General features: G+C 42.1%; 1 protein-coding gene across 1 annotated transcript; it reads left to right on the forward strand.

Annotated features, from left to right (window-relative positions):
• The first annotated feature begins 721 nt into the window (after nt 1–721).
• MICOS10 (mitochondrial contact site and cristae organizing system subunit 10) lies at nt 722–16,308 on the forward strand. Its single transcript, XM_059829944.1, has 4 exons — nt 722–788; nt 12,254–12,301; nt 12,928–13,037; nt 16,064–16,308. Exons 1-4 carry the CDS (start codon nt 722–724, stop codon nt 16,070–16,072), a joined length of 234 nt encoding a protein of 77 aa, XP_059685927.1. The 3' UTR covers nt 16,073–16,308.
• The last annotated feature ends 387 nt before the right edge of the window (nt 16,309–16,695 follow it).

The following is a 16,695-nucleotide window of genomic DNA, read 5'->3' on the forward strand; positions in this document are numbered from 1 at the left end:
GTATAGGATAACTTCTTGACTATGACATTCTTTTCTTCCTGATACTGTTCAGCTCTTTTTCCCATTTAAGCAAGAAGGTGTGGGGCCTAGGTTGCTCTTAAGAGGTCATCCCGGGGACATCGATAGGGATTGGCAACAGCTGGGTTTTTTTTCCACACACCTGTACCTCATTCCAGGCCCTGAAGAGATGTTGAGGACAGCCAGCAAAGACACAGGAGCTGTGTAGGGTGCAGCACCTCTGCAAGCCTCGGTGAGGGAAAACCTACACAGGAATGCGTATCCAGCGGGATATGCCCAACCCTGCAGCGAGAGAGATGGGATCATACGGCAAAGATCGGCTCTTATCAAGGATGAGGTAAGAGCCCTGAGGGGAGCAGGTCGACGGGAGGTGGGCCCAAGCCGGGGGCCTCTGAGAGGATGGGGATCCTGCCATAGGCTGAGGAATATGAGGCCTCATAAGGACACAGCAGGAGTCCTGTCTGAAGAAATGGGGTCCAGGAAGGGCTGGGCCACGTCCTAGGGGGAAAAACAGGTTTTTGGGCCGAGCCCAAGGTCGAGCGCGGCGGCCATCGCGTCCTCCCGCCGGTAACCTTGACAACGGCGGACAGGCTGGATCTCGCGACATCTGGCGCTCCGGCGCTTGTCCGCGCCGGCAGATCTCGCGAGAGTTGCGCGGGGGAGGAGGCGAGGGCACGGCCTGAGGTGGGAGGGGACGGCCAAGATGGCGTCGGAGGGCGAGCTGGGCAGGAAGTGGGACCGGTGTCTGGCGGACTCCGCCGTCAAGCTGGGTAAGGGCGGGGAGGGCAGGGCAGGGCGGAGGGGGAGGACCCGGGGACGAGCGGTAGCAGGCGGCCGGGTGCCCCGGGGCTGGAAGGGCCGCCGCCCGGCCGGCCGGCCCTGCGGCGCGGCTGGGCCCGGCGAGGAAGGGCCCTGTGAGGCCCGGTGCCCCCCGCCGCTCCGGGCCCGGCCTAGGTCGGCGGCGGCCTCTCCGTGCTGTGGGCCCGGGCGGGGCGGTGGGGTGTCCTGTGGCTCCGCCCTCAGCGCAGGGCAGCGCTGCCCCCGGGGGTCGGGGACTGGCGCGGCGGGAGGGAGCCGGGCGGCCCCGGGCCTGACAAGGTGACCTTGGCCCTGGGCACGGACCCTCGCTGGGCCCGCTCCCACGGCCTCCCCGGGGCTCTTCTCCCCGGCCCGGCCCCGTCTTACCCGCGATTCGGTCGTGGAGGGTCGTTTTTGACCTGTGGTTGTTCGCTCTGTTGAAGATGAAAGGTTTCCGTGGGAAATCTCCCTCTGCGCTGAGCTCCGCGGCCAGCGGGATGCCTCCTGCCCTGAATGAATGGGCCTCGGGTAGGCATCACCGGGTCCTTCGGTGCCACGACTTTGCCCGCCTTTAGTTTCTCTCTGACGACAGCTTGGTTTTCGAAATCTGTTTCTGCAGAGCTGTTCACATCACTCGGTGTACAAGGTGGGCTGTGTTTATTAAAAGTGATACGCAGCGTGACACACTGATAGCTTTGGCATGTGTTACTTAGTACAGTGCACGCATTTTGACATTGAGAAGCTTTCCGCATGGTGTCCCAACCCTGCAGACCGTTGTGCCTTTTCTTTAAGTAGGGAAACAGATCCGTTGATTTTCTTCCATGTTTATTTGTCCTTAAAGTTAGGATTATGCACATGCCTGCAGTGCTTCAGATCTGCAACAAACCATTCATAACATTTCACTTCAACTGTGAGTTTTATGAGTGATCGTAGTTGTGTATGTGTAGTTGGGTGCTCTTTATGTGACAGGCTGGCAAATCGACTAGACAGAGGTTGTGGCTTTACGAAATGTGTACACCAAAGCAAATCTTTAAATGCAATGTATAGAGCAAGAAGTGAAGTATCTGACATGAAAGGTATGCGTTCCATGTTGGTGCAGCAGTCTCTTTTAGAACCATAAATACTCTCTGAGAAATGTGAATGTTTATTTCTTGTTGCTGTCATGGCCTTATGCTCGAAAGCTGATGAAGAACTCGGGGTTTTAGTTGCCTAATACTTTTCCATTAGAAAAGATGTTTAATAATTTTAAGTAAACTGAAACTTCCACTGTTTATAACAGGCCTTTGAAAAGTGTCAAGTGCTCCAGAGCAGTGTTTTGCTGTATGAAATTCTATTCAGGTTTGTCTGACAAACATATCCAGATATGTTTATGTTTCCATAGCTTTGGTTGCTTTATCATAAAATATTAAGTATGCCAAATTATAAACAAGAACTTGTTCCATTCTGCAGCTGTACATGTAGGAATCCTGTACATGGAAAGTCTCTCCGGGAGGCTGAAGGAAGTGGATACAGGGTTGATCATGATGCAGCATGTCTCTTCAGCAGGCCTTTCGTTTTAATTTGATGTTTTCTTCCATCCTAAAGTGGCAACAGAAGAAAGAAAATGTGTTTAGGCTTCTGCGTTAGTGCTCTAGACCAAGGATTCCCAGTGTTAGCTTCATGATGGCACTGAGTAGAGGTCTCAGTAAAATTCGTGTTTTTCATTAGATTACCCAAAAAGGGCACGTGGTCTGCAGCTCTTTAATTTTATCCTTAGCACTAAACCTAGTGTGATGGCCTCAGACACATGTTTCTCTCCATGTTTGATAGCATTTTTCTGTTTTGTGTGATTTCACGATTGATCCAGTAGCTGAAACGTCTGTGCTGGCAACCTGCTTCATGGTATTAACAACAAATGACTCGGTATGAGCTTTGGAAGTCTGAACAACTCAGAAGTTGCTTCATACTCCAGTACTTTGTGACTGAAGATGATGATGGCCTTTAAATTTGAAGTGAGTCAGTGGCCTAGCTATGCAAACTGTTAACTGAGTGCTGATAACACAATCTTTCTCAGACTATCTCAGTGGAAACGATTGTTTTCTCTGCTGGGACTTTAAAAACCTGCGTGGTTGTGATGATTGTTTTTGTAATATTACTGCAAAGTTTGCTGGAGTTTCCCATAGACTATCAAAAGCAGTTGTAATACTGGAAAGAAAGAAAGGAAATAAAGTCTTTACTTGAGAATTTAACCGCTTGTTTTGTGCGATACAGAATTTTACCAAATCCTCACTTCTTTGTCGGACTTTTCCTTTTGGTGGCCACAGTTTCCTTCCCATACGTTCCTTTACATCCTTCCTGAGCGCTATTGCAAGAGAGATGTTTCCAGCCAATGGCTGGGGAAAAACAAGCATTGGGATTAGCTCTGTGTTTTCCCATTCCAGACCTTGTAAATAAGGAAAGCACTGAATGTCTGAAGCCTTGCACACATGACAGTTTTCCAGTGTCTGTGGGAACTGTAGAGACAGATAACTCCTGTGGATTAATTTGAGGGCTGGAGGAACATGGGAAGCAGAATAGAGTGAGAAGGGGAGGTAGCAGCTATCAGGATGACTTTATTAGCAATAGTATGTTTTTAAATAATAGCTGGGGGCTATGCAGCCTGTCCTGTCTTGTATTAGTGTGTCAGGCTTTCCGCTATAGTTGCGTAAGCCAGTGTATTTGTAGTTGGCTGTGTTGTTTGTAGTTGTGCTGTACTGTTCTAGTTGGAGATCAAGCTCCTGGAAGGAACTTGATCTCCTGCCACTAAAATGTCCAAAATAAATATTTATCTTATGCTACATCTTTTAAAATGCTGTGTTACATTTTTGACCTCTTGGTCACTACCTATGTGCATCTTGTAATTTGGTATTAAAACTTTCTTTTTCCTGTTAGTTCAAAACAGTATGCGTTGTCAGGCGTTGTTAAGACAGTATTTAATTTCAGAGAGTTAAGTACTGTAAACCTCCTTATGCCTACACAAAACATCAAAACATTGTTAAATAACAGTTCATGTGCTCACCTCCTTTCTGTTAGGACTGACATTTATTTGCTTTGCTAACGATGAGGATGGGTCTAGGTATTTTTGTTCCCCTTCCCTTTCTAAATCTAGCTGTAACCACCACAGTGTTTTGTGTGTAGGGGGCTGGGTTGCGCTTTCTTGGCTGACCAGGCGGTTTCTCTGATGGGCGATCCAGATTATGCTGGCTCCGGCTTCATGCCGTTCTCAAGACTGTTCAGCCATGCAGTCATTTAAATAATTTAACTTTCTGTTCCGTCTTTCTTCCTGATACTGATTTTTCTCACCCATCAGAAAAGTTGCTTGTTTCATGTGTGGGGAAGGAGACTCAAACTACAGTGGCTTTTATTTTCTTCCCAGCTTGCAAAGCTTTATAAACTCCCGTGTCTTCTACAGCCTTCACCACTGTTTCTTCCTTTTTATCAGTAGAGATCTGCAGAGAAAAGATGTGGAAGTAGATAGTACTGTGGTCTTCTTCCATCCTACTGGCTTCAAACCCTGTTTAGAGGGTTTGCTTGTTTGTTTAACTGATTGATAGTTCATGCCTGTTTATTTGGAAAGACTCATGAAGGACTGACAGAGTTGGTTTTTTTTTCTCTGTGAGGCTATAATTTTGGACAAATTATTATTATATGCCGTTTCCAGGGAACGGGGAAGCAATAAAGAGTATGTGTGCAAGGGGAGGGAGATTTGTGTGCCTGTGTCTCTTGGTTTGTTGTGAAACTGTTGTAGTTTTAAATGAGCTGAACACTGTAATTTACCTGTTATTGAAAGGTAATCCTAGGAAAGCTGTTTGCTTCTTGGCTTGTGTGTTAAGTTCCTGTGATGAAGGTTGTTTTTTTTTTTTCTTTTTTCTTTCTTTTTTCAGGAGACAAATGTTTTGACATATGTCTGTGTTTGACCAAAATTCAGCCTGGAAGCTTGTAGATAACCCAGTGTACTAATGTTCATTTTCCTCTAATCCTCTGTTTTGACATCTGAAAATAAAACGCTTCTAATTTCCATTTAATAGGAATTTTTTAAGAGAAAAGGGCACTTTTGCTTCTCCTGCAACTGTTACATGATTTCTTCTGGCTTGCATCATCTGGCCTGCTTGAATAGCTGTTTCTGTTAATGGCAAGGGTGAAATTGTATTGTTTGTGTCATTCCACAGATTGAATATTTCAGAAAGAATCATTGTATGGATTGCAATGTCAGTATTTTTAAATAATCCTTCACATGGCTATGAATGGGATAAAGTCAGTCTATATAATGATAAAACTTGATTATACTTTCTGAAAACTGGATTAGACTTTCTCTAAATATACAAAAATCCTGAAATTCCTGTTTTGAAGTGTTTGGGGTTTTTTTGCCTGGCAATTGTAATGTGGCCATGCAATCTTAGCTACCAGGTCAAAAGACTTGTTCTTCATTTGGGATTTTGTTTTTAATACTGGAGAATGCAAATATTATGTGAGCCCACAACTGCATTGTTGTGTGAGCTTTGTTTGTAACCCCAAGTTATTTTCCTTTGTTGTACAGGAGAAGATCCAATTCTACTAGTTGTATCTTGTAGCAGACCAAGTAGTGTAAATATTAACTGCTTATGGCTTAGGCTGTGCAGGGAGGCAGTACAGCCAACGAAAAAATGTTTTATTTGGAAGAGGTGGACAAATGCTGTTCCGAGAACAGGCTTTTAGTCAAAAATCTAACAGCAATATTTAGCTATGTTGTTAGCAGAGTTCTGAATGCAATGACCATCTACAAATTAAGGGGCTATTATCTTCTTTTGGAAGAAAAAGACAGGAAAATCTTTAGGAATCCAGGTCTCTCTTCTCCTAACTGCATTGTGTCCCGTTGTTCCTCTTGGCTGGCCATCCGACTGGGTCGGGAAACTCTGCCCTGCCCAGGTGCGCCCGATCAGCTCACTAACCGAAGCTGTGAGTGACACTGGGGGAAGCCCTGCTTGACCCTTGTTCCAGCCTGCTCTTGGCAACACTTCTGGTGTGCAAGAAAACCTGAAAGAAGAGCTGTGATGTCCGTCTGATAGCGCAGCCGTTTAAAACCCCAGACTGTGTAAGATCTCCTCTGCTGGAAATGAATCCAAAGTGCACTGACTTCCTTGTCCTCTGCATTAGTGCATTGGTAAGATGCCAGCTGTGCCTTCTTTGGGAGGTGGCACACAGTGACACTGTCCAGGGAAGGGGGACTCTAGCCAAGGGATATCCTAAACCCTTCATTTGGTCCTTGAGATGTTATAGCAGTAGGTGGGAACAGCTCTTTGTTCTTTGTTATATCAGATTTAGTTCTCTGAGGAAAATCCTTTCAGGGCTGCTGGCACATCCGTGATGATAATAAATTGATAGCGAGAGATTTGAGAAGGATCAGGCTTCTTTCCTTTGCGTTTCTGCTAGTGAGATGCCACCGTAACACTTCTTGTTCTAAATTGCCTCTATTTCTTAGCTGGGCCAGTAGACGTCAGTAATGGTCAACCAACGTTGGATGGGTGTGAAGAAGCATGATTGCCAACCCTCATAGTTAGGCTTGCAAAAGCTCTCAATGTGGATGTGTTTCCTCCAGCAAAACTTTTCTTTTTAGCAATGCTATTGTTTCATTAGTGAAATACTTTATTGCAGTAAGACAAGGTAGAGTTTTCTGTCAGAGGTGTATTTTCCATATTATGAGTATCTTGCTGATGTCTTATATATACGCTTCAGAAGCGAGTGCAACCCTGATTTTGTCTAAAAGCTTGATGCAATATTGATGACATCCTTTGCTGCGCTCTCTATTCAAAGAGCAGCTTCTACTCTTCTCCCCTTCCCCTTTTTAAAGAGGGAGGAAATGCGTGTGCCCTCTCGTCTCACTAGCTCATTCACCAGTGTGAGGATGAAAAGTTTCTGGTCTAGCTAGGAGACAATCACTGTGGTTTCGTGGGAGATCATGGGCTAACAGGGATACCTCCTGCTGCTGTGTGTCCATCTGCAAAAGGGCTGTGGATGTTTATCTAAGGTTAGCCTTTGGGCAGCAGTTGAACTGCAGGAGTGCTTAAGGGTGAAAGCGGCCTCTGAAAGCATGTCGGGATTTTTGTATTATAATGGTATTTGGATATTTATATTCTGTCATTCCAAGTATTCTGTGTTACTACAGTCAAATGCTAGAAGAAAGCAAAACATGTTTTTTTCCTGCGTCTTCCTCGAGTACTTGGTATGTAGTTTCACGATGTTTTCTTCTGGTGTCATTGCTCATTTTTCTGTCTGCTATGTAAACAATCCACACGTCAGGGGAGATCAGAATGAAAGCTTCAAAGTTGGCGTTTGAAGAAAATCTGATTCCTGCCACTAAAGGCCTTGCAAAGAGTCTGCTTAAAATTAATTCTCTCTGTAAATAAGTGATTTCATGGTCTCGGATTTCTAACTGATGCTAAGTGCTGCCCTATGAAGGCCCTGGTGTTTGAAGAAGGCTCTCCTCCCCATTTTTGCAAACAAAAAAAGCCCCAAAAAACCCTACGTATCTTGTCAAAGCAGGATTGCAGGGGGGCAGGATGGGATACCCTATAGCAGGAGGGAGAATATAGTTTTGAGAATTGCTTGCCTTTTTTTGTTTGTTTTGAAGATCTTGTCGTTTCTTGGCTATTTCCTTAACTAAAGCAAGTCTTAGTGATGGGCTGAGCTGATGCTCATTTGAAACTTCCAGTGCATCAGGCCTGTGGATGAGATCTGCTGTTGGACCTTGAAGCTGTTGCTGTCACTGTCCCCAGAGAGAAGCTAACCGAGCTCGATAGATTTTTTTTTTTTTTTTTTTGATGCTAATGGAAGCTCTCTTTCTAGTTGGGAAGAAATCTTCTCTGTTGGGACAAGTCCGTGACCTATTTTAGAGAGTTTTGCCAGTACAGAGTGGTTGCTATTTTCTTAAAACAAGAAGCCATCTTCCAGGAGCTCCTTCTTCATTTTACTTCAATCATTTAGTTCTTTTAATTGTAAAATAACAGAATCTCAGGGAGAGGAGGCTGAAGCTCTCTATTTTGTATTTGTGTGTAAGGAATGGCAGAGGAAAAGAATAGTTTTCTTTTTGTCATCAGATTAAGTAATTGAAAAACTTCCAGCTGCTATAGTAACAGCAACACATTTGCCAGATGTCAATGAGCATATTTTAATCCTTCTATTTTAAGTTTCAAGCTATTGAGGAAAAGTATATCTAGGTGTGGCAGTCTTAAGAGCTGCTTCAGCCCGTAGCTACTTGGGTAGCCTAGGAAAGAACCGTGTAGTATCGCTGTTGGAGGGACTGTTGATTAAATTTATAGAAAAAGCTTTTCCCAGATGTTCTTATGGGGCAGGAGCCCATCCTGAAGATTTGTGTTTCTCTCTGAGACACTTTTATGATGTCCTGTTGGGTATACGGCGCGTGCTCTTCTGTGTGTTAGATTGATTTGAGGTACTGTGACATTTTTCTTGGAAGGTGTACGGGCCAAAAAAGTAGAATGAAAAAGTTTCTGAGACTGGGCTTTCTGCCTAATACCAATTCCGTGTGGCTGTGCTGGTCTGTACGGCCAGGACACTTACTGGGGAGCAGGAATAAAATGCCCACAGAACTGTCCTGTCCCCTGTTGACACTGACTGTAAATGAGTTTAAGCTGAAGTGATAGATGTAGAGTGGAAGAGACTGTTTTTCTAGTTAAACATTTTAAACTGTCAGAGGAGGTGAAAAATGCGTTGTACTCTTTCCTGTGGCCTTTTCCTCCAAAGAGTCTGTCATGCAAGAAAGGGAGGGAAAATGTACCCGATGTGGATCAAGCCCTTAGCTTTTCCATGTTCGTTTGTTTTTATTGTAAGATAAACCTTTCATGTTTTATTGTTATGAAGTTAAAGCCTGGCCTGGAGGTGCTGATCTTTAGTAGAAACAGCTGCAGACCGAGTGTCCCCTGGTCAGGTGGGAGGCTCTTTGAAGCAACATGTTGCCTCTTTAAAAGGAAATTGAGCATGTGAGAACTTAAACCTGTAAAACTCATCAACGGCTCTGCCATTGTTTATCTCTGGTGTAACTTTATATAGAATTAAAGTGAAACGTGTCACTTTGCTTCCAGGACAAGATGGTTTAGCTCCCCCTTGGTCCTGGAGACGCAGGAAATGACCACATAACCACAAATACTTTCTAGTGGAATGAAGATGAGTGACAAACTATCCACAGAAATAGGTTCTTAACCAGAAAGGCTAAGAAATTAAATGTAGCTAAAGCTTCTGGTTTAAAGTTAAACCCAATGCTTAAACGTTAAAACCAAGTAGAAAAGAGCAAATGCTGTATGTTGCGGTGGCTGACGTGAGGGGGCAGATCGGAGCACTTCTTGTTGGTTGGGTGTTGCAATTAGCCACAGTTTTCAGCATAGACTGTAGTCTGTTCCTCAGCAAGAAAAGGAATGAACTGAACTGCCTTTGGGATGAGGGAAGCTAAGGTACTTTTTTTTTGGCTTCGTTTCTCAAGTTGCCTTCTTGTACAGAAAACAAAAAAACACATTAGCTGTCAGATCTCCTTTACTTATATGTGGCATTTTCCTTACTTAAAGCAAGGCCCTAGATATCTTACTATCATCTTTTTAAACTAATCAGCCTTCTCTCCTTCCTGCTGGAACAGAGTGCAGTGATAGCCTCTAAAATTTGCCTGGTGCATTTTCATGAAAAAGAAGAACCCCTTCCCTAGAACCAAACTTATCACTACTTCAGAAAAAACTTTCTTAGGAAAGACCATTCTGTCTTAACAAGTCAGTCATGCTGGACCACATCTGCTTAACAGTGGTGTTGAGTATTAGGGTGGGGGACGACCTAGGTTTTGTTTTAGGCTTAGGCTGAATTGCAGTTGGCAGAAATAATAAATTTTTCACCTTTAGGTGTATCCTGTAGCTTCCCCCATGGCCAACAGGAAGCAACACTGGTGGCATCTGTGTGGGCCCTTACAAACGGGGGTGTAATGTGGGAGAGCATCTGAAGGAATGAGTGAAGAGAATAGAAGGCAATGAAGATTTCTGGACGTAGATGGAAAGAAACTGTATTAACTGTAGCTGCTTCCTTAGTGCAGACTTTTCTAAAGACAAGAAAGTAAGCAGTTTACCACCACTCTGGTAAGAAGAATGTGGGTTTGACTTGGTAACGTGGAAAATGTGGTGACATTAGAAACTGCCTGGGCTCTGCATTGAGATGATGCAGAATTTGTCATCCTGTAAATCATTTCTCATTGATTAGCTAAACTGTTTGGATTGGCAGAGGGGATCTTTTCTTGGACAGGAAGCATAGGACCAGTATCACTCTACTGCATGACAGGCCTTCTGAACCAGACGGTTCAAACAACGCCTAGTGCTGTCTGAACAGAAAGTAATTACCTCCAGAAAGTCCTTTTCAGACCTACAGTACAACAGCCCAAAACAAAAAGGCAGCATAACTATGTATTGTAGGAAAAGACTGGCAGAGGGAGTCAGGTCAGAGGGCCAAGCAGTTGTCCGTTGGATGAATTCTTGAAGATAGTAGTTATCCTTAATAGCATAAACATTCTGCGAGAGCCAACAGCAGCTGTATTATAGCAAAGGTACAGAAGGAAGGCTCTACTTGGGGAGGGGGAGTGGAGGAATTAGCACGGATGAACTGCTGCTCTCAGCAATGCGTGATGTCTCTTCCAGTCCGCATATAAATGCCGGTCAGTGACACGGTATGAGTTGTTAGCTGTTTATACGAGATGCTCCAAGTAGTGTATCTCTTGCTGTCTGAAATGCAGAAAAAGCCTGAAGCTCTGACCAGACATCTGAGGAACGGAGACTTTCCCTTAGCTGTGCAAATGATTAGAGTGAAAACCTGACCTTCTGTGAAATGCTCGGTTTCTAAAATGTCTGGGGGAGTTATGTCAGGACCACTTGGCGGGCGGTCAAAGTTCTTCCCTGCAGTTGCATGTTTTGTAAGCTTACTCCAATGTTGTAATGACCTGGTAAAGTAGTTACCTCTGTCACAATTGAAAATCTGTGGTAAAATGAAAAGGGTTTTCAAAAGCAACTCTAATTTCCAGCTCTCAGTAAATATGGATAGTGAAGTCCTAACAGGAGAGGAAACAGAAGGGGATTTGCTGAGATCATCTGTTCGATCATCTCTGCTCTAATACTTGAGGGTTTTTTAATCAATGAAAAACGTGGGGTGCTTAGTTAATTTACTAGGCAGCACCATAAGTATTGTTTCAATAATCTGTGCCTCAGTAAGAGCTACCGTTAGTATCCTTTTTGCAAGGAAAAAGGTTTAAAGAGCAGAAGGAAACTTAAAAAAAGAAATGTACTCTTATACACCAAGAGGGTATAGGATTCTTTGGCATTGTTCTGGACTCAACCCACTTATTTAAGCTCCTTTTGAATGCATTACTAAGGATCACATGCTTTTAGGAATATTTTTTTTTTAAAGTATGTCTTTTAATTAATAAGATTGGTTATACTGAAGTTAGATTTCTTGTATTGAAAGGAGAGAATTGAAACCCATAACAGGATGTGTTTGCTGCAAAATAAACCTGAAGCTGTTAGGTATTTTTTTAAATGAGCATATGCATGACTGATTTTTTTTTTTTCCCTCTTTTTAAACTTTTGTACTTCTGTGCCTTATCTAAAATTCTTGTCTTTAGTGGATATAATTGAAGGTAGAATTTACCTACTGAGCTCAAAGTTTTCACTGTTACATTTGAGTCATGAGAGGAGTTTTGCAGACTTGCCTGGCTTCTTGCAAAAAATCATAAGCACACCTTCCAAGGAAAGCAAAAATTATTTTTAAATATGCCAGCTGAGTTTTTTAATGGTGCTGGATAAATTTTTTTCGACTGCTGCAGTTATTTCTATATATAGTATAAGGATGTGAAAAGTCATTCATTCCTAATGTGTTTAAATATGCTCCATAATGAATGTTGTGGATGTGAAAGATAAGCAGCCTGGAGCTTTCTTTTGCAAGGTATAGGGTAACACAAAGCATCAAAGTTTTGCTGCCCTCAGGACACACATTGAAGTAGTTAAAGTAGTGAGATAAATGAAATACAATAAGATATTCATCTGCAAAATTTAAAGCTCAAGGACACAATAAGTTTTCATTTAAGTGTTTCTCATTTGCTGACAATGAGCCAAATAAATCTTAATTCCGCATTGTAGATGGTGACAGAAATTGAGTAACTTTCCCTGGGACGAGAGTCTGGTTTGTTTCCCAAATCTTTCTGATAACTACTTGTATATGTTGGGTTTCTAATCTGAATTAGCTGCTTACAGTTACTTAAGAAAACAATAATTATTTTTTTCAGAATTGCTATTTAAGAACATTTTTGTTGATATTCCTGAGTTGGAGCAAAGAGTTACTGTAAAGAACTAAATAATTTTCCATTACTTTGCATTACCTTAGTCCTTGCTCACTGCATTTCTTCTTACAGGTGCTGGGTTCGGATTAGGAATTGTTTTCTCAGTCATCTTCTTCAAAAGTAAGTGTACTGCAGTAATCTTGACTGCCTGGTTTCCTAATTTCTGTCTATTGTAGGTGCAGTTTAAAACCAAGAAATCTTTGAGGCATGTAAAACTTAATCAGCGTGTTAGACCAATTCTTTCATTATTGGTCATGTCTTTTCAGTTGAAATGGAGTTACCAAAACTTCTAACTGTTGTGTAACAAGGTTGTTAGACGCGGCATCTCTCTAAGCTCCTACTGTGCTCAGCTCAAATTCTGGAATTGCGGGAAACCCTGAGCCAAATTACTGAAGCCATGTGTCTAGACATCAATTTATGCCAGTCTTGCTAGGGTTTTTAAAACTGATCTGAATTTTTTAGTTATGCTTTGGTAACAGAATAATTTTCAGTAATATCTTGAATTTAGAGATTGCCCTCCATTACATTCGAAATATGATGTCTTGCTCACTGTTACTCTTGTTGTTCTTCTGACGTGGTCTGGTCTTTAGCTGATTTTTAGGACTTGTAGAACTTGAAAATGCCTAATACGCATCTTCCAGTAATTTAGTCTTTCTTGCTGCTTATTTAACAATGCTGTTGCTGTCATGTGAAATGAACAGCTTTTCTTGACTTTAACTTTTCCTCTCTGCTTGCCTTCCCCACAGGAAAGACATGGCCTATTGCTTTTGGGTCAGGGATGGGGTTAGGAATGGCTTATTCCAATTGTCAGCATGACTTCCAGTCTCCATATCTTCTCCATGGTAAATTTGTAAAAGTAAGTATCAGTACTAGTTACTATTAATTGGTAACCTTATATAAGTTAGCATTAAACGGTACATCTAGACACCATTTAAATGGATATTCCTCTGCATTTCCCAAAAGAGGACTAGTAAGAAGAAACTTGTGTTGCCGAAGTGGGGGTGGATCCCCTGCTCTTGAGAAATTTTTAATGTCTGGTGTGTTTAGCAGTAAACTTACTAGACTGAATACTTAGAATTAGTTTAACAGATCCTGCAGGTAGGTTTTCCCACAACCTGAAAACACGTATAGTAAAAATACATGTTAGAAAAGCTGAAAAACTAAACTAACGGCAAGGTTCTGTCTTCAGACTTTGAAAGAGAAGAACTAGGAAGAAACTGAAAGTCATGTCAGGCATGTCAGGTAGATCTGCCTGTGGAAGCAGATCTTTGATCTTCTGTGGGGTTTTTTTTTTTTGCAACATGAAATCACTAATCACTTGTAAGTTTTGTGGCTTGTTTGGCTGGATAGTGATGTAATAATTAGTCTGAAGAAATTGTACACTTTAAATAGTTTTGAAGAGGATGGTTTAAATGAGTTCAGTATTATCACTGACCAACTAGGCTGAGATAAAATATTTAAAAATAAATTAATTAGCAGGAACAATTTGTGTGCTCGCAAAAGGCCTACAGCGCACTAAGTCCACAAACTGACTCCATTAATATTTTCTTTATTTCTTCACATGTAAAAGCTGGGGCTGTTCTTATGGTAATTTATCATTGTGGCATCTGAAAAAAAAAAAAAAGGGGGTGTGTGTGCATGCGTATTTTGGATCCACAAAGTCATATACTGCTAAAAGCATTTCACTGATACCGGTGGAGAGGCATCCACCAGGATGTATTTATAGTTATTTTAGGACTTCAGAAAGTACTGAGGTAAAATGTTCTGCCAGGAGCTTTTAATGGCAAGTACACAGAATGCAAAAATTGCTCCTGTATTGCTCATCTGCCTAATGAAGGAGGCCTGAAGGTAGGTTGTTTTTTTTTTTAGGCTTTTTCCTGATGCATCTAGAGCTGTAAGTTGAGTCCAGTCCTCCTTAGATTTACTGGCAGATGAGCTTTTGCCAGCCTTCTGCAGCTGTATCAGACATACCTGTTTACAAAAACTGTCTTCAGCAGCCTGTAAAGAAAGGGAAACAATAACAAGATTCTTGAACAACTTCTTCAGAATAAAATATTTTGGATAGCAATGTAGAGAAGCTGTGACTTAGATGCAGCTGATACAACATTACCAGCTACAGCCCAGAATCAAAAGTCTGTGCATGACTCTTCTGGCCAGATTTGTTAACATCAGGATGGTGTGGAAAGCTAACACGTTTTGAAGATATTCCTCCAATTTATGTCTCCAAAAAGAAACTGGAATGACATGTCTGTGGCTTCATGTGAATGGTAAATGCCCTGTTCCCGTGTTCTGAGAAAGCATTATTTGTTCCAGGATGCTTGTTACTAGGGATGTTGGGCAACAGAAAACTGACTTTCAGGTCAGCCTAGTAAAGGATTTTGTTTGGATTAAGGACTAACCTGTGCTCTGGAGCAAGGGTGGTCCTTCGAAGCATGAGGTAATTGAAAGGACACTTCACAGAAGAAGTGCAGCTGCCTGCGTGGCACAAGACTAGACAAATAGTTTCCAGTGCACTGTCTCCACTAGCTTTCTCTGGCACAAAGAGGCTGAACATGCTGAAAGAGGGAAGACGTGGATGAAGCCATCTAAAGGTTAATGTCATTAATTCTCTCCAAAATGTCGTGTCATGGATAATGGCTCCAGGGTTATTACAACAAAATTATTTCATTTCTGTTGGTTAGGAGCATGGAAAATATTGTTGCACTATCACTCATCTGTTTTTTTCCTAGAAAATACTGTTGTAACTAAACTCTATAGGACTTCCTTTACAAAACTGAGTTTCTGTTCAAATGCGAACTTGTGAAAATGTGAGATTCTGCAAGAAAACCAGCTTTATTAAGAGAGAGAGAAATGTAACATGGATTAGCTTGAATGAAGTTATTTCTAGTTTTCTGAACCTTCAAGTTCATAGGATGACAGGATAACTCAAGTTGGAAAGGTCTTCAAGGACGTCATCTAGTCTGACCTCAAATTGGGGTCAGCTGTGAGGTCAGACCAGGTTACTCAGGGCTTTAGTCAGTCTGGATTCTTGATTCTTCAGGATCAAATTCTTAATTCTGAATCCGAAGCGAGAATGAGAGAGGACAGAGGATCTTCATGATACCAAATGATCAGGAGATTACAAAGCAACTTTGCAGCTGTTCTAGCTGTAACTTGGATCATCACACTGCCCATCCTTTGGGTTAGTAAGTTGATCATGCAACACTAACACCAATGCAAGAGCCGTTCATCTAGGCCAAGAGATTATTTAAAATGCAGAAGAATTCTAATTTGTGGTTATAAGATTCTGAGGGCTTTTTAAGTAATTTGATCAAGTGGATGTCACTGTGATTTCAGCAGAATTTAAAATCAATGTCTAGCAATTATTTAAAGGCTTAAAAGGGTATGGCTGAGAATTACATGGCCTAAGGTTTCCTTGCAAAATGGGAAGTATCATATTTTTCAGGTTATTTAGGCTGTATTATTTATCACCCCAAAACGCCACAACCCTGTACTTGGGTTGCAATGGGGATTATATTGATGTGCAACAATACAAGAAGTTTGGTAACTGGAGCCTTTCCTCCTGCCCTTTGTGGCTTTGATTTTTATCTGATTTCTAGTCAATCTGTGAATAGTTAACTTGAACAATAATGTTGGGGTTTTTTTGAAGTACCCATTTTATCAGAATGGAGGCTTATACGCATGAAAACGTGGCATGCTTCCGGTATGAAAATAGCTGCTTAACTTCTCCATACTCAGCTTTTCAGTCTAGCGAAGGATGAAAATGTTAGCCTACCTTCTGGAAATGTTACAATGCTAAGTGGCTTGCTTTACATCGTGCAGCACCTTCCATGTAAGGAACCCAAATGGCTTTTTAATAATATAAGCCTTCTTGCTTTACAGGAACAGTGACTAATGACTAAGACTATCCCAGTGGGAAGGAAGGAGAAATCAATGATTATTCCTCAGGAATACTGAAGTGCCCCTGGAATAAGCCAACATTCTTCAGTAACGATCACCAGTAACTCTTTATACTCCAACAAACTGTTTCTGTACATGAAACAAAGTTCTGTTGCTTGTTTTGTATCATGTCTGGAAAGTGCAAGGAAGAGCTCTTCTGGGAAATAAATAAAAGAAAAATGGCCTTCTCTGGTGTGTTGACTTTGTATGTGAGTGAGAGAGAGAGAATGGAAGGAGAGGACTTCATTTTGAGTACCTAGCAGCTGTGACCACCTGGGTAAAAGCCACTGTGAGAGCTCTTCAGAAAAGACAGCCGTCGTATGTTCCTCTCCACTCTGGGAAGGCAACCCCCATCTAACATACAGTTCAAAGAAGCATTCCCACCTCATAAATCACCCACTAGACCCCTGCTGCTTGTGCCGGTGTTTGGAGAGGAATATAAATACTCCTATGTCCTGTTTGTACAGTTGCCCTTTAAAATTGGAAATTTGTCCTCACCAAAGAGGCAGAATCTAAAAGGGCAAATCCTAACCGTGTGACTGATGCAGCAAGCCAGTGCTGTCTCACGTAGCTTT

The sequence above is a fragment of the Gavia stellata genome, chromosome 27 (assembly GCF_030936135.1).
Source record: "Gavia stellata isolate bGavSte3 chromosome 27, bGavSte3.hap2, whole genome shotgun sequence".
NCBI lineage: Eukaryota > Metazoa > Chordata > Aves > Gaviiformes > Gaviidae > Gavia > Gavia stellata.

Excerpts from the sequence above, each read along its gene's own strand:
- MICOS10 (XM_059829944.1), top strand. The coding sequence starts at position 722 with ATGGCGTCGGAGGGCGAGCTGGGCAGGAAGTGGGACCGGTGTCTGGCG. Across the intron at positions 789-12,253 it reads GGACTCCGCCGTCAAGCTGG|GTGCTGGGTTCGGATTAGGA; the intron begins GTAAGGGCGGGG and ends TTCTTCTTACAG. Across the intron at positions 12,302-12,927 it reads CTCAGTCATCTTCTTCAAAA|GAAAGACATGGCCTATTGCT; the intron begins GTAAGTGTACTG and ends CCTTCCCCACAG.